This window comes from Coffea arabica, chromosome 2e (assembly GCF_036785885.1).
Source record: "Coffea arabica cultivar ET-39 chromosome 2e, Coffea Arabica ET-39 HiFi, whole genome shotgun sequence".
Taxonomy (NCBI): domain Eukaryota; kingdom Viridiplantae; phylum Streptophyta; class Magnoliopsida; order Gentianales; family Rubiaceae; genus Coffea; species Coffea arabica.
The window spans coordinates 2,357,251-2,379,603 of record NC_092313.1 but is presented as its reverse complement, the minus strand read 5'-3'; the positions used below and the strand labels follow the sequence as shown (position 1 = coordinate 2,379,603).

The window sequence follows — 22,353 nt, the reverse complement described above, 5'->3', positions numbered from 1 at the left end:
TGTCGGCTACTACAAATTAGTCTCGGTTGACTGCTCTTATCTAACTACCGTAACTTTCTATCACCGTAAATAAATGGTGAAAGGATTCTCTATTTATAAGGGCAAAAAAAAATGAATGGGCGGCAGTTTTAAATTTCAAAAGATGTGCCTTCTCTCTCTCCATTCATGCCTGACTGTTCATCTGACAACCGTTCCGTGCTTCTCTCCACATTCTAACACTATGTCATTCAGTCTAATAACCGTCCCATCATCCTATGTCCTGCTAACCAACGTGTCCACATTTGGCGTCTCATTATTTTAGAATATGCCACGTTCTACAGTTACTGCATAAAAGAGTCTCAGGTCAAGAGACAGGATGAACTTCCCATTCCTGAGGCTTGAGGGGCTTATTGAAGGCGGTCATTTCGACTCGACCCGACTCAAACCATGGGGCGACTTTCTATGGATTCGAGCAGTCTCGACTCATAGCCTCTTCTATGTAGCTGAGGTTGGTCTCCCAACGGCAGCATTACCTAGACTCGACCACTGTCCATGTACTGGTGCCTGACATTTTTCTGAAAAGACTGATTTATACATAACAGGTTGACAAGGTATTGACACGACATGACCACTGCTGCATCCTGTCCATTGGGATTGGACATGTCCCAGACGGTGTCAGACCCTTGGGAATTGAAACCCATCATTCTTCCTACCAACTTGTCTCCTATAAATACCCTTTCTCCTATCAAGGAAAGAGGGATACAAAACTAAGACTAAGAAATCTATACTATCAGAAGGTACTCTCATATCCAAATCACGTTGTCTTTAAATATAAATATGTATCTGAACTGACTTGATGGTCGGAGATAGACCGGGGGATAAAGCCCCGACTAGAGTGAATTTGACTGGTGGGTTCCTTCAACCTGGCACCCCATTGCCAAGAAAGTCGCCTCATCCAATTAGCGGGGCTTGACCGAACGAGAATCACCTCTTCAATCTCTAAGACCTCATCCTATAAGCTTTGCTGCCAATGACTCACAACTTTCTTATACTAATATAAATACTCCATTTTCCTCCCTTATTGAGGTAACTGAATTCTTGCTTACTCTTAAGTCGAACTGTTTCATATTTCAGAAACAACTTGAGCATCAAAGTGACATTGGGGAAAAAACCCTGTCTCTTCATGTCTTCTTTTTGTTGGAATTATAGGACTTCGAACCTGTGTTGTCGAGATACCAATTCAGCGAATTATAGGACTTTGAACTCGCATGGTTGAGATATCTATTCAGCAATAAGAGGATTTTGTCGAGCTCCTATCTATTGAATATCCATATCAGGAAGAAATCTTTATTGAGATAATATTTCAAGTCCTTACAACATGCATTGTTAGTATATACATTGTAGGAACGAATAATCCCTTCTTTTTTTTTATTTGATGGATAGATGTAGAAAACAAATCTTTTTTTTTTTTTTGCTTATTCTTCATCTATAACCGGGCAAAGAAAAATTTTAATTGATGATCGAAAGGGAAAATGATAAACTTGCCAGTAATAGCATGACTATGACATAGGGAAGGACTATAATAATCTATCTTGAACGCATCACGACTTATGAAACATTTGGATTGTGATTTTTTGCAAAAAATTTTTTATGTTAATATATTTTTTAATCATCTTTTTATTTTATACATACTAAATTATTACAATATATTTTTTCTAAATTTTTTTTAAAAATGACAATTCAAACTGTCCTTATTTAATTGCATGATTTGAGTGACTTGAAGTACAGTATAGCTGGGATGTGCTTGACGAAGTGTTTGAATTGACATTGTGCAGTCATTTCACCTGAAATTGGCAAAACTCATAGAAACGTCTTTTGGTAGGATTTTTTTTTCTTTAGTTAACGAGATGAGATATTTTAAGCCTTCGAAGCTTCTTTTTTTTTTTTTTTCTCAAGATAAGTGAAAGGATTGGGATTTGAGAGTGAACAACCTTCACTTGTACTTTCTCTTCCAAGTTTAATAATCCATTTCGTTGAATAAAGAGCATGTCGGGTTTGTTTGGATAGTGTGTTATTTGAAATATTATTTGAAATAATTACTGTAGCATTTTTTGTGATGTGATATATGTGAGATAAAAAGTAGTTGAGAATATAAAAAGGTAAGTTGAGAAATATATTTGTGATGTAAGTGAAATATTATTTGAGATAATTTTGATATCCAAACACATGCTGACGCTCTTAAAAAGTAAGCTTGGTTTTTTGCGGGGGTGGCGTCAAAGTACAACATGGCTCGCGTGAGTAAACGCGTTTGATTCTCGTGAAGCGAAGACCAAGTCGGATTTGGTCTCTGGCTCTCAGCTTTACAACAAATTGCAAGTCGTATGTGCTTGCGTGTGTAGTTAGTGGGCGATTGAGGAGTGGTGTATAATTTGCCACAGATCTTCACCTGGACAACGAAACCTTCAGGAAATGACAGTTGCGTTGCAAAGACTAAAAAAGCACCTCTAGGCATTGGCACTGGGTTATTGGGCTTTGGCCTTCCATCAAAGAAATTTTACAATTGTAGCCCAGAGCAGTTCTGGCCCAACTTTCAATACTGGTCTCTCCTAACCTAAAATTTTCATTTAATCTTCCCTTGACCCATTCAATGAACTGTCACTAAAGAGTAGCCCAAATTGAACTTTTCTTTTCAGCCCAAATTTGAACTTGTCCTGGACTGCTACAAATAAAAGGATGGGTAAAATCACCTGAATGATTTCTCACATTTCTGGAAAGTCTCTTTTTGGTCCCGCACGTACGAATAGGGCAAAATCATTTCTTACATATTCAAGGTGCAATTATTATTTTGGTCCCAAATCCTATTTCCGGCCACAATTCGGTGAACAAAACGCAGTTCCAACTCACGTGCCTTCAAATATAGGAGAAAAACAAAAAAAATTTGTAGTGGACACTGGATCTTATACGCTACAATACAATGGATCAATAACCTTTCATAACTTATCGTTGTAATAATTGTTGTACAAGGATTGGGAATTATGAAGTAAAATATTTTTTAAGATAAATGATTCTGTATCTAAATAGAAAAACTATGGTAAGAATCTAATCGAAGTTTAACATGTAATCCTAAAAACAAAAGTGAGAAACAAAAAAAAATTGGATACGTTGACTCCATTTAGATTGTATTTTATAAAAAAAAAATTTAAAAATTATTATGATACTTTTAAAATATGATGTATGTGACATAATTTTTTTAAAAAAAATTTTCAATTCCCATCAGAAATTTATAAAAGTAGGTTTATCTTGGTACTATCCTTTATTATATGACAGCAATTGCCCCTACTGACCTATCAATTTTTGCCCGGCCCCAGTAGTTAGAGAATATTGTAGTTCCTTTTTTTTTTTAAAGATATTTAATTAATGTTATTCTTTTTTTTTTATCACTTTGTCCACGCCAAATAAATTGATTAAAAATAAAAAAGAAATCCATTTCACCTCTCACGGTTAAATAATAACCAACCAACAAGGTGTCAATTTTATGCTTATTTTTATTCTCCTTCTTAAGCACAAATCTATTCGAAAAGTTGTCCACGTTTTTTTTTCTTCTACACATCGAAATTCACCAAAATTGCTTGCTTTCTTGTTATTTCACCTTCACAAAAAAGAGAAAATATATAATGAATTTGATAGGAAAAGTGACAAAATCATCTACTAGGGATTTAGAATTTGAAAGTGGGACAATTTAACATATAATTTAACATGCTAAATTTGTTCCTACTGAATTTTTTTCTAACTCCACCCCTATCCCAAAATCTACCTCATTTCACTAGATACATGTATCTACAAGGATTTCTATGGACATGTTAACGGATGTATATGTCCGTTACTCTCACAACATACGTATGATAATATTAACATTGTAAACTGTTAAAAGGCAAACGATATTACTCAATAAAGAATTTTCTTAATAGTGATGATTATATGCATACTGTGTAAGTATGGATTATTTAGTAGTTCTGAGTAAAATACTACCCTTTATGGTATGGACCTGTTTATTATGTTTGGATTCGATCTTTGTTCTTTTGGCAGAGCTTTACGACTTTAACCACTGTCAATTTTTTTTTATATACTAGGGGGGAGTGCCCGCGCATCGCACGGGTGTTTGGTGCCTGTGGGAAAGAAAGTTGCTTTGTGAAACAAACAATAATATATTGTGAGAAGAAATAAACATCAAATGATGAGCAGCAGTTACTGTTGCAAACCAGAAATAGTCCATAAAGTAGGAGAAGTTGAACAGTAGTAATAGTCCATAAAGGAAAGATGGGAGTGAAGAAAGAGAGTTGTTGCTGTAGGTCTGGCTCCATGGAGTCCCTTATTTAGTCATAGCAATAGTAGTAGACAGCCTTTGAACGAAACTGTGATGGTGTCCTTAATAGCAAGCGTATTAGATTGCAGCCTTTATTATAGTTATGGTGTCCGTAATGGGCAGCCTTAGGTACTCAGTTGCGTTGCTTCTTGGCGGTGCCGTCCTTTTGTTGTGCAGGTGCTGCATCACTGGTTCCTTCACTGGACTTTGTAGAAGATGAGTTGTCCAAATTGGTTGGGAGCATCTCGGCGTTTTTGTCGCCGTCGCTCTTTTTCTTCTTCAGACAACGATGCATATTTAGCCCTTGCTCTCTCATTTCGCCGTCGCTTTTGCTCTTCCAACTTGTTATCTTTACTTAGTGTAGTCATTTTAGACCGCGATAATTATACATCCTAAAGGTTTTCCTGGGGGTGAAACATCTTTTATAATAAAGGTATTAATAATAACAACAAAAATGTCCGCCATCATATATTATTTAGGAATTCGCTATCCTAGATAACAATCAAGGCACAAGATCACACGGATAAATCATGTTTCTGAATGTTTAAGCATAACAATCAACAGATATGTATCAAGTTCAGTAGTAAATTACATATCTAGTCAAGACATCTAATCTGGCCTATGCCTATCCATTCCCTTCATAGCCTTTACGTTTACTTGGTCTCTAGTTCAGAAATAATTAAGTACATGTTGTCCAGACCAAAGGGTGAGTAGGAAAGTGGACGGTGGGATAGGCTGGATCCTTCAGAGTCAGATTTAGTGGCAGTTAAGTTGGTGTTAACTTTAGCATCTTATGAACAATGTCAACTATACTAATGTCGTCATTTTACTATTTTCATCAGCAAAATTATATTTTCATGGCCATTTTCTAATCATCTACAACTAAAATTAAAATGTTTTTCTCTTACATAAAACAATATAATTAACATATTTGTTATCAAAATTGAATTGTCAAAAACAAAAATCTTATAGCACTAACTCGTATGAGTAGAATTAAGTTGAATGAAAATTTAGTATACTTATTTTCTAGTCAAACTTTGCTTTACGATTTAAGTCATGATTGCTTTGGGTATTTAGCTAATTGAACAATTTAAACTATACTCTCCGGATTATTAATAAATGCTTACTGCCCAATTTTTCTATTTTTCATAAGTTTTGTCCTTATGTATATGTTGTCTTTTTAGCAAATACAAACAGAAATCAAAAGTAATAGAAAAAAAATGAAAGAAAATAAAAAAAGAGCTATTAGCCTTTCCAATTAAATGCTTAATTTTCCCCTTTCTTAGCATAACTATTTCTTTAAGATTCTTTATCTGAGGTCACTTCCAATATTTAAGAAATACAAACAGAAATCAAAAGAAATAGGGAAAAAATGAAAGAAAATAAAAGAGCTATTAGCCTTTCCAATTAAATGCTTAATTTTCCCCTTTCTTAGCATAACTATTTCTTTAAGATTCCTTATCTGAGGTCACTTCCAATATTTAATTCGTAACTGTGGTTAGTTTTGCAGGGAACCATGGTTATTTTTTGAAAATATCATCAATCATTTTCCATACTATTTTCAAGTTTCTAAAATTTTATATTAAAAAAAATACCATTGTCATACACTCATCATTTAAAGATTGATGCTGAGAAAATGAGTATAAACCCAAGTATTAAAAAAATTCCTATTGAAAGATTGATGCTGTAGTCTGTACACACAATGGTGATCATCTCTTCTGTTCCTTGAATAAGGATCTTGACGCTGACTTTTTCTATTAACAACAGTTACTATTTTTGCACAAAAATCTATGCATAATTTGTTGTCCTTTTAAGCAGAGGAAAAGAGAGACGTATAACATTATGGAGGGTTAGTATGAGTTTAAACATTCCGGGAGTGGATTTCTGAGTTCCAGAAATGAACTTAACAGACCTTTTAGATCAACTTAAATTACTTTGTCACTTCTTACTCCTTATCTTGATATCTTCGAAATGCAAGGATTAATTTATGGTCTAGAAATTCCATATATTATTAACTTTCGGTATAAATTAACTGTAATTTTGATCCTCTGATCTGTTATTTCAGGGCATCCATGCATGCATGGTTGACAGGGGAAGGAGGTGGTGAAATCAGACCCGTGGCTGTTGGAGAAGCTAGACCAGTGGCTGTTATAAGCTGAAACTTCTATATCCCCTGCCCTATGTATAATCTCAAACTGTACAGGCACCTCGTTGGCTAAATTCCTAGCTACCTGTCTACTTATTAGGTCTGCTTTCTTCTATAAATTTTCCAGAAAGCATAGGCTTTATTAGTTTGGAGCTCGAGTTAAAGAGCCGAAGCCTAGATGAGACTTAATAAATCTTTGATCTTTGCAGTGTGAATGTTGAATGATGATCAGAGCTCGTAAAGGATTATCTGAATTTGTTCACAAAAGTTCCTATTGGTTGCTGACTTAATTGTATAAACCTAGTAAAAAGGTTCATATTACTTATGCAGAGGCCAAGAAAAGGCAACCTTGAGGCCAAGTAAAAGGCCTTAATTCTGCATTAACATCAGGAGAGGACGGGTGCAAGTGTGATTGCACAGCAGTGTTGGCTGAATTGGAGATTGCAAGGGTGAGATAAATATGAGGCAGGATGTAAGAAAAGGCAACTTTGAGGCCAATTTAAAGGCTTCAATTCTGCATTAAGATTGGGAGAGGACTGGTGCAGGTGTAACAGCAGAGAAATTGCGGCTAAATTTGGAGATTACAAGAATAAGAGGGAAACTGAAGTAAGGATTGAGATTTCGGAGTTAATTAACAGGTTTAGCAAGCATTCTCTACATATAGACTCTGACGAACTTGCATTTCACAAATTAGTGTATGCAAGCCCCATATAGCTTCTTCTCAATATAGATTAAGTTGCCATTAACTGCATAGCAATGTCGGGATTGGAATACAACATAACAATTTGATTCTCATACAATATAAAATAAAATAAGGAACATATTTAGCAGTAAGTAAAGTCAAAACTGCACACCCAAATCAACAATAAACGATATAATCATTGGAGCAAGAAAGCTACCCTTTTCAAAACAGCAAGGCAGTTCAACATTAGAACGGTAGCAAATTCAAGGTCGGTGGTAATACTAAAAGGTAGAGGTACGCTGAAAGCTAACCTTAGGCCAAAATCCCCATTGAGAGCTCTTTCTTGCTGTTGCTCCAAACCTATAAGATCATAGCCAACCCAGTCAAATTACAGAGGGCAGCAGTTAGGCAACGCAATAAAAGTTGCTAATTGCAGGTTCTAAGAACACACTCACAAAAATAAGGGTAGAACTGGAAAATTGGGGGGAGGGGTGGAATCTAACCTCAAGCTGAACCACCAGGTATAGCTGCGGCTGAAGAACATTCTGAGCTGCTTACTATGGAGCCACGAAGAAGTAACCCAATCCCGGAATGCGAACAGGGGGTACCTGAGCATCAACCGTCTGGGCATTAACATACCCACGGTTCGGAAATTAAATTGGGGTGTAATTAATAAGGGGAAAATAGGGTGATCAATATAATTACAGCAGGATTGGAGAGCATAAGAAATGTGTAAGCCCCATTTGAACTCTCACGCCTCCCCTATCCAATCATTAGCAGCCCTAACAAGCAAGTAAGGCATTTGGGGCGTGAAACGCGGCCACAAGATAGGTAATTTCAGAGTAAAGTGCATACAGCATTATCTCATCTAGCTAACAGAAGTCGAGACTAAGCAATTGAAACCTGGAAGAGGAAACGATGCGGCAGGCCTTTGTAAAGGGACTCGGCGAGAGACTGAAGCTGAACGGGGGGAAACGGACTTACGTGGGGCGCTCGTAAAGGGGATAACAGTTCGGCAGCCATTAACACTCATAACACTCATAACAATTAACACTCAATAACAGCCCGGCAAGGAGTGGAACGTTTCAGACAGCGGAGGATTTCAATGGCGCCTCTTCCCACGGCGAAGCAACGTTTACTTGTCCGTCTAGAGGAATAATTGATTGCTAAGGGTATTCCAGTAATTACACCAACACACAAACATATATGGGGTGTACAAAGTGCAAAAACAGTTGTACACTCATTATACATTCCATCAATACCCAGATGGCTCATCAATGAGGACTTTAAATGTAATGAAACGGGGTTATTTTAGTAAACATATCCAAATACATGCTTTGTTAAGTTGCACCTAAAGCTTTTAAGCTAATACACAACATTTACTATTCCCAAAATAACCTCACCCTTGCGGTTGAAATCTTTGCCCTTAACTCATTCTTATATAGTATAAGGATATATTTTGAAGTTTTAAGGCATTGTAGTCAAAAGTGTCGAGGTTTTTCACAAGAATAATGTAAAATTATAAAGATTAATCTTATATGTGCTGACAGTATATATACACTTTGACCTTTGAATACCTGTCACTTAATTTCAACTTGAATTTGAATATCAATTTTTTTTTTTTGCATACATAACATATATTTAACGATAATAGTATATACACTAAGATAAACTCTAAATATAATTTACAATGCACTAAAAGTAATTTGATTTTGGCATTTAAATGTTCCTAAAGTCTAGGTTATAGGTCTTCCTTTCATTTTCAACAATAATGAACGAGGATGGAGTGCTTCATCTTTTATTTTTATTTTTTTAATGTCGATATCTTCAGTGGTGTTGCAAATGGTAAAGTAGTACTAAACTACTAATATAATATGGCTGCGTCTTACTGGGTGCATGGTTAGCGCCGAAATCATCTCCTCCCCAGTTACCGTGTATTCAGACGACAGATGTCCCCGAAGGGACCAGCTGCCGCGTGTGGAGACAGGCTGATGAAATTACCTCCTTTTTTGTCGAAAGATTTTACAGCTGAAAGATAGTGGTGAAGGAGGAGCAATCAACGCTGAGAGAAAAAAGAACGATGGTCTTAAGGCATCAAAAGAAGAGGAAATGCTTTGCAGGAGGAGACTGACGATTTTGGGTTTGCCAATACGCACCTCAATTTTGGGAAATGGGGTAGGAACGGTTGAGGCAGCTGACGATCATGATTTGGTCAAAAAATTTTATGCGATTCAGATTATATTTTGTAACTCGATTTTTACGTTGTATGTGAAACTCATAAAAATTTGTTCTAAAATTACGTCGTGTGCAAAAAAAATTACATGGTGTGCAATCAAAGTTACGCATAATAAAAAATACATACAATCGACAGAAATGATTGCACCTGCAACCGTTTGTGCTCCTTGTCCTTTTGACAAAGTTGTCGATCTTTGCTTTGACAGCAAAGCTTATAATAGTACTTCGGATTAAAATTGACAAATATTCTAATTTTAAAAGAAGAGAGTTCAAATTTTGACGGTCTAACGTTTCTTATGCGACATCAGGGGTCAAATTTTAGAATCACCTTACATGATTTGATTTGATTTGATTTGATTGAGTAAAATTAGAAGTAAACTAATTGACCGTTGAACACATGAGAGGAGACCAAGTTTCGCGTTCCCTTGGATGGTGAGAATAATGGATCCCGGATTGACTGAAATCTAAAATCAAAGCAATGCTCCATACTCAAATATCATGACTTTTTTTTTATTTATTTCGTTCGACGAACAAAATAGTCAACGTACGCAACCGGAGTCCAAATCTACGGTACGTTTGCATCTAATCTACTACGGTACATCTCATAAGAGTACACTCCATGCAAAAAAAATACGCTACTATTCTCTCTTTTAGTTTTATGCTTTTAACGTTGTACCATTACAATACTCAAGAACGCAGAGAAGAGGATGAGCTTCCAACCCATGCAACAACTTCCCTCTATTATTGGTGTGGTATACACTGCTGTGTAATTAATTATCCATCTACGACTACATGTTCTTTATTGTGCCTCCCATCTCATGATTAATAAGGAGGGGGTGCCGGGGCAACAATGTAGAAGCTCACAGGCTTCCCACCATCCGATTCTGGTCCTGGTGCCACCATTCCGGAGCTTTTGATTTCCGCCATTTCTCTGCGCCCATGACCCCTCTGCGCTTCACACAGTTTCGGAAGATACACACCTACATTTATGTAGATGGAAAACATCATCATCAAATGGCGACGCATTAATTAATGCAGGATGCTGGTATTTTCACAGATTTCAGTGGCCGGCCGGGTAATGGGAAGAGGGAGGAGATCTGGACAGTGAAGTATTACTTACCTTCACCGGCAGCGAGGTTGAAGTAGAGATCAACAATATTGGGGCAGCTGCGGTAGCAGGCGGAAGAGCAGAGCTTGTGGGTAAACTGAGGCTCCAAAAGAGAGTCAGATGAAATTCCAAGTGCGTGCCTGTCAACCCCGCACGCTTCAATGCATTTGTCCGTTTCGATCCAGTCTTTCAGTTTTTCGGCTTCGATATCTGATGCGCGGCACGTGTACTTTTCCTCCCCGCTTCTGCGGACATGCTTCTCCAGCACGCAGCGCTTTCCCGACGATGACACCGCATAGGCGCAAGAGTCCTCCTTCAGGTCCTCGCAAGCTATGTTTCCTGCATGCAATACCCCATATCAATGCAAGAACTACATATGCATATCAAATACAATATAATACGGAGTAGTATATTTATTGTGCAACGAACGAAGTTTGGATTGTGAATATCATTGTATATTCCAGGAGATGAACTGACCACTAGTGCTTTGCACGCAGAGGGCGCATGCAAGAGCAATGAAGGCGAAAACAATCAGGCTGCTACTGCTTGGAGCCATGGCAATAACTTGCGAAGTTATTAGGTAGAGAAATGGAAGGAGGGGTGGCTTCAAATATTGTTGTTGTGGTGAGGACTGGTGAAGAGATTCTTCGGTTATTTATAGGGGTTTAGATTGTAACCCAATACTGATCTCTGTTTTTGAGTTCTTTTTTTTAACTGAATGCGGTCAAGCATTGAGCAGTTGAGTTGAGTTCACACCACTTCTTGTGAAAAGTACAAGACTCGACTCTGCTTTCAGAAATCGTTGAAAGGAAAATGCTGCGGGACCCGGAAGAATAGTGCTCATGACTTTAGTCGACTGTCCCCGTTGAGAATAGACTACGGTTGGCAGTTAACGGGTTAATAGACACCGCCATTAATGGCGTACTCTACCCGCCCGGCGTGCTCAATAACTACCCACTGATCTAGCCTGCCAGATCAGATCCGGGGGGGGGGGGCGGCCTTGCCTACTTATTGTGGAAATCGCAGAATAGGATGACACACCAAGAAAAGGGAGTTTTGACCTTTAGTTTGATGATGATGATGATACATGTGACTAGAATTCAAAACCGGAGACCAAAATTGAAAATTTTTGCGGACTCTCTCCTATTTTCCGTAAGCTCCGGCTGATACGTTGGGAGGACAGCATTCGAGTTCTTGAAATGAAAACCCTTATTCCCCGAATCAGGATGACTTTGGCATGGCCCGACTCAGGCATGGAGACCAATTTGCCACGTTTCTGGTTACCAACGGGGATACGCCACACGTCCCTCATTCAATAAGATGCTGCTATAATCAATTGCCGTGGTCGGGGACTAAGTTAGTTGTGGCAAGGGATTATTACGATCTCTTCACTATAATGGAGGATGGAGTGAGTATCCTTAATTAGCGGTCATACTTCCAAACATGTGAATTTTCACATGAAGATGGTAATCCTTAATAATTCAAGTAATAATTGAGATACCATTGTCTTGTATTTTACTAAAATTTAAATGGATCATTATGTACCTTTGACACATCGTACGTAATTGCATCTTCTTCTTTTTTTTTTTTTTCGACACAGGGATGTCCGGATCAATTCTTACGAGACCCGATTAATCTCTTGCGATCCGGACCCGACGCCCCAACTCGGCCCGAACACGTTAAGTAATTGCATCTTTTCGATAGACTAAGTAACGTTGGGGACATATTTTCCCATCAACCTCATTCATTATTTTTGTATAAATGACTCTCATTCATCGAGATAAATATTTTCCCATCAACCTCGCTCATTATTTTCATATGAATGACTCGTACATCAAGATACAAATGGGCAAATGAATAAAGAGAGAGCATTCATCAAGAAGTTTGTGTTTAGTTAGTGATAACAAAAAAGATGGACGAATGAATAAAGAGAGAGCATTCTTAGAAGCCAAATCCACGAGTACATTTTCAATTTTGAAGAGGAAAAGAAAACTTTTTAATTTGAAGATTTGACTGCAAAATGAGTTGATTTGGTCTAGAACGGTCAACAATGACGGGACGGCCAGAATTCCAAGATCGTCGGGTAAATGATAAGTAATACCAATTATGTTAAGAGTTGGTATGATTTAAGACCGGCAGGTCCTCGACGGAAGAAATTGGATACTTTGGGATCTTGGTTAATTATTACTACTTCTTTCTCTTTTTTTTTTTCGACACAGGGGTGTGCGGGTCAATCCTTACGAGGTCCGACTAATCCCCTGCGGTCTGGGTCTAGCGCCCCAATCCGATCCTAGCATGTTAAGTACGAGGAAAAATTCAGCAGAGTTGAGGCTCGAACTCGGGACCTCTCGGTCTCTGTGGGAGGAGGCTACCGATGGACCATTTAATTATTACTTGATCGAGTGTAAGGCGCCTAACATTCTGGAAATTTTCAAGCCTGTAGGCTGTAGGAATGGGGTCAGTTTATCTTCCGTTATTTGCGGGGCAGGGCGGGGCTGAAATATTTGTTAGGTCAGAAGCCACAAAGAGCAGTCCTTTTGGCTTTTGTCCATAGATCTTGTTTTAATTTAACAGTACGAACATTCTTCATCCCCCCGACCAACCAAAATTCGAAACGTTGGTTATTGATGTCGTGAAATCTCTGCCTGCTTTTGCCGGGACTCCTAAAATCAACGGCCTGAATCCAGGATAGAATTGATTGCTACACGTACTACTTTTCAGTCACTTACACCTTTCACGTGCTTACTGAGCTGCAGGATCTGTTGTATTCTCTAAAAGCGAGATGCCCATTACCACGACCAACTATATGATCCTGTACCTTCTTCTTTTTTTTATTTTTTTTTTTTGGAGGAAAACTTGATGCTATACTCGAATGATTGTAACTGACGTGGTTTAATTATATTACGGTCTTTTTCCTACCAAACAAAGGGGCGAAAAAAAAAAGAAAAGAAAGGGAGAGCCGTATGTGAGGGTTTCAAATCCAATCTAGTAGATTAAAAGAAAATGTAGTGCTTCTTTCATCGAAAAATTTAAAAAGTAACTAAAGAGTGCAGTAGTATATTTGTTTAGTATAGAAACCTCTTGTCTCGTCGTACAAGTTCAGTTGAGTAAAGTAGATTGTAACGAGTCCGTTGCATAGTCCACAGAATTGTAACGAGTCCAGTTGAGTAAAGTAGATTGTCTGCGTTCGACAAAATAAATAAATAAATAAAAGAAGAGAGTCCGTTACAACAATGGCCCCGTTTGAAATGTGAGTTTTTTTGAAAATTTGTCTGAAACTTTATTGTAGCGCACTGTAGAAGTTTTTTAAAAAAATTTTTGAAGTGTGTAAATTTTTGAATATTTTGAAATGTATAGTTTAAAATTTTTGAAACGTTTTTTTAGATTACTGTAGTTAAAGTTTTTAAAAAATTTATAGCTGATAAACTTGCCAAAAAATTTGGGTTCCATTACTCCATAGAATTGTTACGAGATTGTGCATGCCTTTGTTCTTTCTTTTCTTTTTTCTTTTATAAAGGTCCAAGTACAAGCGTGGAAAAACTTCTGAATAGGAAGGAACTTCATGGTAATTTTTGCCAGCTGCGAAAACTGTACAAGATAAATACTCAAAAACAAAAGGGTAGGCCTATAATAAAGTGTAGCTTACCCACGAATTGAGGATATATTAACGCTGAGATTTAAATTTTTACGGAAAATTTAAACATGCCTAGTTCTTATAACGTGCCCTCCAGATATAAAAGAACTTTCTTTATTCATGTCTCTGGCATAACAAAAACTTCTTGGTTTTTCCTCTTCTAGCCAATAAAAGAGAAGTTCGAAATTATATAATTAGTTTCTACTTGGACAATTTTTCAAGTGTCTCTCTGCTTACTATCTATCAGTGGAGAATTTTTAGTTCGCATCCGGGTTTAGGTCAACGGGTCGGGTCTGGATCTGGATCTAATAAATTTTTTTGGCTTTGGGTTGAAAATTAAATCCGTTACCTGGACCTGGATCCGGATCCGTTCACTCTAACAAAAAAAGGGGTCGGATACAGAATATAAGATTCTGACTCGTATCCGATCCGAAGCCGAATAATATATTAATATTTATAAAATAAATATATATTTCTAAATACATTCTTTTATCAAATTAATAATTTTGTTGATTGATTTGTGATCAGTTTTGAATTGACTATTGCGAGTTATTTGTGATTTAATTTTGTAATATGATTTGTTTAAGTTTGGAGATTGGATTCATGATTGATTTTGGATTTAATTTTTAAATGTTTAACTTTTGGACCTTTTTCTTTTTGGATAGACTCGGACCCGTCGGACTCAATTCCGAAACTCTAAGGTCAATATCTGTTAGGTATACGGATCAGGTCCTGATCTACTGCATAAAAATGTGTCCGATCCGAAATTTTTATATTCCGATCCGAACCTGACTTGTTGACACCGCTATCCGGGACATATAGCTTATCAAATGCATCTAAACATATTAAAATCTAAATTTATTAAATTTAAATATTGAATTGAATTATCAAATAAGATCTTACATACAATCTTCTTTTATTTTTCCCCGATAACTCAATTACTATTGAACTAATACAAAATTAGGTATCCTTTTGCGATGGCGGGCAATTTAGTGCAATATGATTTCTCAGTGCATGTTAGTTTTCGAGTGCAAGAAGCAGTAGAGGATGAAAAGAGACGGTACTTGGGACACGGGCTCTTACAATCCCCAGAATTTTCCTTATCACCCATGTTGATTAAATAAAATTTTATGTTTGGCCCCACTAAAATGATTAGGAATGAAATGGATACTAAATAACCAAAAATGCTTTTAATGACAGAGTCCAGCTGTTTAGTTCATTTGGAATTTTTTTTATCGCATGTGATTCATTTGTTATATTTATCACTCATTTAGTTCCCTTCAAACTTTGTACAATTTGTCATTGATTTTATTTAAAATGTTAGACAAATATACTTTGTGGAATTGAAAATAGTTATGAAACATAAATATTCATCGTGAGCAATTATAAATGTCTTTGCATGATTTTTCAAACCGTAATAGTTTTATGCATAATTTTGAGTATGCCTTTTTATGTTGATCATAACGTAGATGTATTGTTTCTATTGGTTATGTGAATATTGATATATCCTTTTTTTTAAATAAAAAAAAAGATCGAGGAAAATAACAAGCAAGATATTCTAGCAATGTCTTTGTTCCCCATTGAGAAATTTTTTTTGGCATCATCACTAGACCTGTCAACTGATCGAGTATAGGCTGCAATTGAACATTTTGAACCCGAATATGTTTTAATATGTATGTTCCGGATTCGACCTGTATACTCAATGGATCTTCTACTTGATCTTCCAAATTCGAATCCAACAGGTCAGATCGAATACGAATCAAATTTTATAATAAATATATATGTTTTTATAATTCTTAATTTATTGTATAATAAGTAGTATTGTATTAATAAGTATATATTATATAATTATCAATTTATTTAAATGGATCCGTATTGAATACAAGTAAAAAATGCAATATTTTGTATTAAACCCATTTTTTATTAAGAAAAATGGATTCGAGTCGAGTAAATGAAATTATATATTCATACCATTGGCAGAAAAATTTAGCGAGCTCGGGTCGGGTTGACAGGCCTATCCACCACCGGTACTTGGATCAAAATGCACGACATATTACTGTGTCTAGGGAGTGACCGAAAATCTCTATGTTAAACAGCCAAAAAGGGCCCAACCGGGTTCGAACCGGTGACCTCTTGATCTGCAGTCAAATGCTCTACCACTGAGCTATGGACCCCTGCTGTCCAAAGGCACAAAAAATTATCTCTAAGGAGTGACGGAAAAACTGATATAAAAAGGCCAAAAAGGGCCCAACCGGTGACCTCTTGATCTGCAGTCAAATGCTCTACCACTGAGCTATGGACCCCTGCGGTCGAAATGCACAACAAATTATCTAAGGAGTGACGGAAAAACTGATTAAAAAACAGTCAAAAAGGGCCCAACCGGGTTCGAACCGGTGACCTCTTGATCTGCAGTCAAAAGCTCTACCACTGAGCTATGGACCCCAGTTGTCTTGGATGCTTGCGCAATTCAATCTTCGGCTGCTCCGCCAATCCCACCGCTGCCTCTTTCACTTACCCTGCGGCAAACAAAGAGGAGTAGGTAGTAGGCCGAAGAGCCGCCGAGATGGTGTCGCAGCACGGCATCAAACTTGCCGTTTATCTTGTATCCTCTTTCTACGGAGATCATAATTCTGTAATACAGAACACCTTTCTTGCTGACTTGAAGTAGCGCTTTGTAGTATTAAACTTCTGGTTCTTTTTCCCCGATTACGACAATTAATGTTGGTATTCTAATATGGCAGAAAGTTTGTGAATGTCTTCTCCGGAGGGGAACCCTAACCTTAGCGCAAATTATACGGTTCACCGAACTCAGTCGAGAGATTGTGAGGCATTGTTTACTAGCCTTAATCCATCAAAACTGCGTTCAAGCCTTCTCAATCCAACAAGAAGGTTGAACTCTTATATAAATCCTAGGTTGCTTCTTTTTAATTTCCTGTGAAGTTAATAGTTTTAAAACTCGAATTTCGAGAATTTCAATCTTCTGTTTTTAATGAAATGAATTTAGGTGCTTTCGGAGAGGCTCCAAAGGTTGTAACCCACTACATGGCTTTATTTGACAACATAATCCACCACATGAGGTTTCCAAAGTTCATTGCAATTGTAAAAGATGAGCTTGGTGGAGAAGTTAGTACCAATTTTATGTTTAGCTATTTCATTTATTTTTGTGTTTAGATTTATTTGTCCTCGGAGTGAATTTGGGCGTATTTGATGAGTTGTTTTTTGGGCTTTGACAGTGTGAAAAGGTTTTTGAAGCTTTACTTCAACATGGTAGACTATCTTTCAATCAAATTGTTGACAGAGAGAAGCAGACTGTGAGTAAAGAAGGTAATGAAACTGTCTTTCTGCAAACTTTTATCATTTCCCTTGAGTATATTGTTTACATTGACCTTATTGGCTTTATGTTGTTCATTTCTTTGTTGCATGCTAAGGGAACAACAAATTTGCGCTTCTTCTTTCTTAAGTAGAAGGTTCTCGTGCAATTGCTTACTCGTTGTTGGAATTGTGCCTGCAAGTAGTTGGTGTAGGATTTGGAGACGAATATCAATTAGGAGGACATAAGGGAAGATTATATAACTTTTGCATCGACCACAATGCCCTATCACTGAGTTTATAACTTGTATGTTTGAAGCAGTATGTAGAGGGGAAGCTGAACCTAATCATCCAGAAAACGTTTTAAACTCGTAATTACCCTATTAAAAGTTCTGCTATTGATATCCTTCAAAAAATATATGAATTACATTTTTGAACTCTTACAACATGAGCAATCCTTCAAAAAAAAAAAGAAAGAAAGAGCAACCCTGGACTGGATGTGTACTAAAATTTATCATTTTTTTATTACTTCCTATGTGTTTTTTTCCTTTTTTGTGTTGTTGTTGTTATGTGGTTTTCATTTCTTTGTTATTTTATTCTTTATTTTTTTAATTGTTCTCCAGAAAATTTTGATGTGGACCATGTAAAAGAAAGCTTTAATAAACTTGTCAATGGCCGATTTGTGGAGCGGTGCCCTGCTCCTGAACCATTTCTTGCTCCACCCTCCGACGAAGAAACTCCTGCTAAGAAGCGAGGTGCCAAGTCCACGAAGGTAGTCATGTTCACCTTTCAACCTTGTGTTTCATTTATAATACTTTTTACTTTGTATTTGAACCAATACAGCAAGGTTGAAGGTCTTGATGTTTGTTTTACTTTTTCATTTGTTTGTCCCTCATTTTGAACTCTTAAGATAGTAGAGTTGCTTATCTACCTCTGAGCTTTCTGCTAATGTTAATAGCTCTTTCCCAGAAAGTAAAAAAGAAAAGGACGGGTAGTTTAGCTGCTGCAGAGATATTCTATCTCATTAGTTCACATGTGAATTTGTATATCTAACTGGGCTTGCATTAAGAAACAGTATATCATGAAGTTTAATATGTTTGCAGGAGTTCCAATTTCTCCTTGTTACTCTGGTTAATGAATCTCTTAAATAAATACAGGTTGGTGATGTATCTGAGAGCATTGAGCAACGTGCTTTGGCAGCAGCAGCTCCGATGGAGTCACTAAGATTTTTAGCTGAAACACTCAATTGGAGTGATTTTTCTGACAAAAGCAGTGAGGAAAAGTTTACCTCTGTGAAAACTGGGGAGAAGGTCAGTATAGTAGTTTTCCCTTGCATACCCTGTTTCACCACTTGCTGACCTTTTATTTTCTAAATCTTAGAGGAAGCAAGATTTTCTAGAGACAGATGGCGGCCTGCTGGATCAAGACGAAAAGAAAGAAGTCCTTTGGCGTGTCAATTTTGAAGAACTTATACGACGTTTGAGGCATCAGGTTGAGAACTTTTCCTTTGCACGTACATCAGCTCATTAAATTGCTCATTAGGTCAGATCTTATTGTTGTGTGTTTAAATGATCAGGATGCTGGAAATGGTTCAGACACATCTTTTTTTTTTATATGAATAGTCTATTGGTTAGAAACCCTGCTGAAGATTTGAAGGATGTGCCAGATTTACTATTCTAGATTTCTGAAGCGTTGTTCCTTTTCTCGGTCCAAATTTATGTATTATATTTTCTGTATTTGGTGTAGGCTTGCATTGCCAATGCAAAATCTCGGCTTAATGATGAATGTGGCATTATCCTTGGTGCAATTCTGGAGTTAACTAGAAGTTCAGAGAGTAAAGTGAACATTGGAAGCACAGGTGACGACTTATCTATATTTGTCCATTGCTTTAAACATCTTTTTTAGTTTGATGAGTTTAAGAGCTTTAAATTTATGATGCTTGAGCTTTTGTATTGTCGTCAATGTGCCTGAGACATAATTTTATGGCGTTTGAGTGTTTTCCATGTTGTCAAACTTGGGGTTTCTGAACTTCTTGTTCTCTACAATTATTTCATTATTCTATGGTGTTACCCACTTCCTCAGGTGACTTATTTTTAATCTTTATTTGCAGCTTCTGTGTCAATAAATGATATTTATGATGAGGTGATAAAGAAGAAAGGGGGTCTTGGCATGAACTTGGAACGTATAAGAGCTTCACTAGTTGAACTGGGTTGTGAAATGCCCATGCTAGTTGAAGAATATAGCATTGGTACGCTATTTCTATTAGTCTGTTAGTTTTGACAAGAAGTAGAATTGGCAATGAAAGTCCATGTGATTTTTTATGAATGCCATGGGGAGATTGAGATTTATGTGTATAGTGAAAGTCATACTCCCGGAAAGATATACAGATTTAGTTTTATGTACTGCTAAATTCATATTTTGCTTAACAGATTTGAAGAGCATAATTGACATGGCTCAGAATGAAGAGGTGCTTTATCCGTAATTTACTCCGTTCTTTTTTTGGTCTTCATAGTATTAAAGTGCTCTAGTTATACTTAATTGTGTTTTGTGTGCTGTAGGTGGAATCTATTGTATTGAAACGATATGGAAGAGAAGCCTATAGGATGTTCAGGTTCCTTTCGAAGTCTGGCCGCCTTCATGAGACTGATAAGGTATCTATGTGGACATAATATGACCTGTTAAATGATCTTAGCTTTAGAGGTTTCTAAAAGATAAAAGTTCATGAATGCATGGTTGGGGGTTTGAAATTCAGCCCTGCCATATTTTAGGATCTGGTTGCTGTATAGCTACCTGAATGCATAACGACATAGTTCAATTGGTTTCATGTATAGAGTCCCTTCTCCCCCTTCTTTTTCTAAACTTAATATCTGAGTATCGATGAAAACGTTGTTGTTTCTATTAACTTGTGATATTCAAGATAGAGGTCATACAATTAGTCTTTCTAGATGTGCCGAAACAGATGTACCAAAACAGTCTGAAGAATGTTTGCACAAGTTGTTGTTTTATTGATGTTGATGACTATCGGTAAAAATGATCCTTTGATGTGGTCTACATTCCAATATAACCACAAAATTTTTTTATTTCAGTCAGTCAACTCTCTGGATCTTGGTGCTGCATTCTCTAGATTGCTAGAGCACCATGGAGTTAGAATGAGAATTAACATGTCAGAAGAGGGAAAATAATCCATCCCAAATTTAATTTCATTGGATATATTAAGTTTTTTTGTTGTTTTGTTATATAGATTGCAGATACCACGTTTGTTGAGAAGAAAGATGCTATCAAGATTCTTTATAAGTTGTGGAAAGATGACTACTTGCAGATGGAGGTACTTAATATCAACTATACTTATCTCATTTTCTTTTTTCCTGAAACATTTTGGGGGTAATGTATGCCATTGCGAATAATGGACTGAAGGTAGCCAAATGTAATATTGTCATCTATCAGAGATCTCAATATGTGGGTAGCGGGTACTCAAAATGATGGGAAGTGGTTATCACAGTAAATATTATGGAAGTGATACACTGCTAGTCATAGAGGATGGCTGTATGTAATATTTAATTCAGCACAAGGCTGTTTCTTCCCGTTGATAATGAGTATACACTCGGTATTCCTTGTTTGAATGGTGAGATTTCTTGTATTTCTCCCAAACTTGAAGAGAATAAAGAAATTATGAGATTTTGGAAGGAGACATTGAACTTTCAGAAGTTTATATAGCATTTCTTTCAAGATCATAGATTTTCTGGGGCCCTCAAAAAGGTCTTAATTTCTAAGTGACTGTAGTGAACAAAGTTTTGATTCTTCTATCGTACCATAAAAGTTGCGGGTGCACCATGTATGAGATCTAGCAAGTTTTTAGTTGAAAATTTGGCATTTTAAAGCTGGATTCGCCTTCATGGGCAATTGGGTGAATTGGCTTTTGACTTATTGACTTTGTTGCTTTTAGAGCTTGAATATTGAATACTAAAAGGATCAATTGATTGACAACGGAAAGGTCCCTAAAGAATTTTCTGCTGCTTTCCTCTTACAAATGGTACCCAATATGCATTGGAATTATTGTATTAGTAATTGTCCAAAACCATGGGCATTGGAATTATTGTTTTCCATAAAAAATCCTTGCAGCTATTCCAGTTTGATGCAGCTTCAATCATGGTTATTTACTTGTTGCATCTTCTAATTCATGCAACACATTGTGGTTTTTCATTTCAGAAAGTTACTGTGAATGGAGCTAGGCAGACACATTTCTTGTTGTGGAAAGTTAATAGGCAGTCTCTTTGCCAACATGTTTTAGATGAAATGTACCACGCTGCTTTAAACCTGAGACTTCGTATTGCACACGAGCTGGACCAAGAAAAAGAGGTTTGTGACTGAATCCGTGCATTTGAACCTCTACTTGAATGTTAAACTGAAAGCTTCGGAGGGATTTCATGCTGGTGATCTGAAGAAATCCTTCTGGGCGATAAAATCTTTTGCAAATAAATAGTTCTGGAGGTGTCTTTTTGATCTGGTGTCTGATCATTTCTATAACCTTTGCCAGATTCTTCAGATGCCTAAAGACAAGGTCGGAGAGGTAGAGGAATTGCGCAAAAGATACATGCGCTTAAAGAAAGTCAGCATTATTTACGAATCGTCCTTGATGAATCTTGATGATGCGCTGATGCTCTTTCATGACTTCTAGATGCAGGACTTAATTTTTTTTTTTTTTTTACTTACTATTCTTTTTGTTTTCTTTGTTAAACTTATTGTGTATAAAAAACTTACACCACCCCGTCAGAAATTCATAGCCTCGATACACTGGTGACTAGTAGTATTGATACAGACACGTTAGTGGGGAGTAAGACAAATACATTTTAATTTCACATATTATTCGGGCAAACAGGTGACTAGTATATTAAGAGAC

General features: G+C 36.8%; 2 protein-coding genes, 1 long non-coding RNA gene and 2 other non-coding genes across 7 annotated transcripts; 1 reads left to right on the top strand and 4 right to left on the bottom strand.

The window, feature by feature from the left end:
• Positions 1-7,686: 7,686 nt before the first annotated feature.
• On the bottom strand, positions 7,687-8,301 carry LOC140037165 (uncharacterized). The gene is made up of 3 exons (XR_011841096.1): positions 8,074-8,301; positions 7,876-7,952; positions 7,687-7,778 (listed from the first exon to the last, which is right to left on the bottom strand). It is a non-coding gene; the product is annotated as an uncharacterized lncRNA (long non-coding RNA).
• A 1,590-nt stretch (positions 8,302-9,891) lies between these two features.
• LOC113730062 (uncharacterized) lies at positions 9,892-11,678 on the bottom strand. Its single transcript, XM_027254508.2, has 3 exons — positions 10,991-11,678; positions 10,526-10,852; positions 9,892-10,385 (listed from the first exon to the last, which is right to left on the bottom strand). The coding sequence occupies exons 1-3, from the start codon at positions 11,067-11,069 to the stop codon at positions 10,228-10,230; spliced, it is 564 nt and encodes a 187-aa protein (XP_027110309.1). The 5' UTR covers positions 11,070-11,678; the 3' UTR covers positions 9,892-10,227.
• Positions 11,679-16,249: 4,571 nt separating this feature from the next.
• TRNAC-GCA (transfer RNA cysteine (anticodon GCA)) lies at positions 16,250-16,321 on the bottom strand. Its single transcript has one exon. It is a non-coding gene; the product is annotated as a tRNA-Cys (tRNA).
• A 196-nt stretch (positions 16,322-16,517) lies between these two features.
• On the bottom strand, positions 16,518-16,589 carry TRNAC-GCA (transfer RNA cysteine (anticodon GCA)). The gene has a single exon. It is a non-coding gene; the product is annotated as a tRNA-Cys (tRNA).
• Positions 16,585-22,329, top strand: LOC113730061 (uncharacterized). 3 transcript variants are annotated; one of them, XM_027254506.2, is made up of 14 exons: positions 16,585-16,779; positions 16,889-17,036; positions 17,152-17,270; positions 17,381-17,471; positions 18,080-18,228; positions 18,614-18,766; positions 18,837-18,947; positions 19,203-19,314; positions 19,567-19,704; positions 19,886-19,923; positions 20,015-20,107; positions 20,698-20,781; positions 21,663-21,812; positions 21,991-22,329. In XM_027254506.2, exons 1-14 carry the CDS (start codon positions 16,711-16,713, stop codon positions 22,129-22,131), a joined length of 1,596 nt encoding a protein of 531 aa, XP_027110307.1. In that variant the 5' UTR covers positions 16,585-16,710; the 3' UTR covers positions 22,132-22,329. The 3 variants fall into 3 exon arrangements, with proteins under 3 accessions (XP_027110307.1, XP_071934191.1, XP_071934190.1); XM_072078089.1 differs by lacking the exon at positions 16,585-16,779 and having other exon boundaries at positions 16,921-17,060; XM_072078090.1 differs by lacking the exons at positions 21,663-21,812; positions 21,991-22,329 and having other exon boundaries at positions 20,543-20,781.
• Positions 22,330-22,353: the final 24 nt, after the last annotated feature.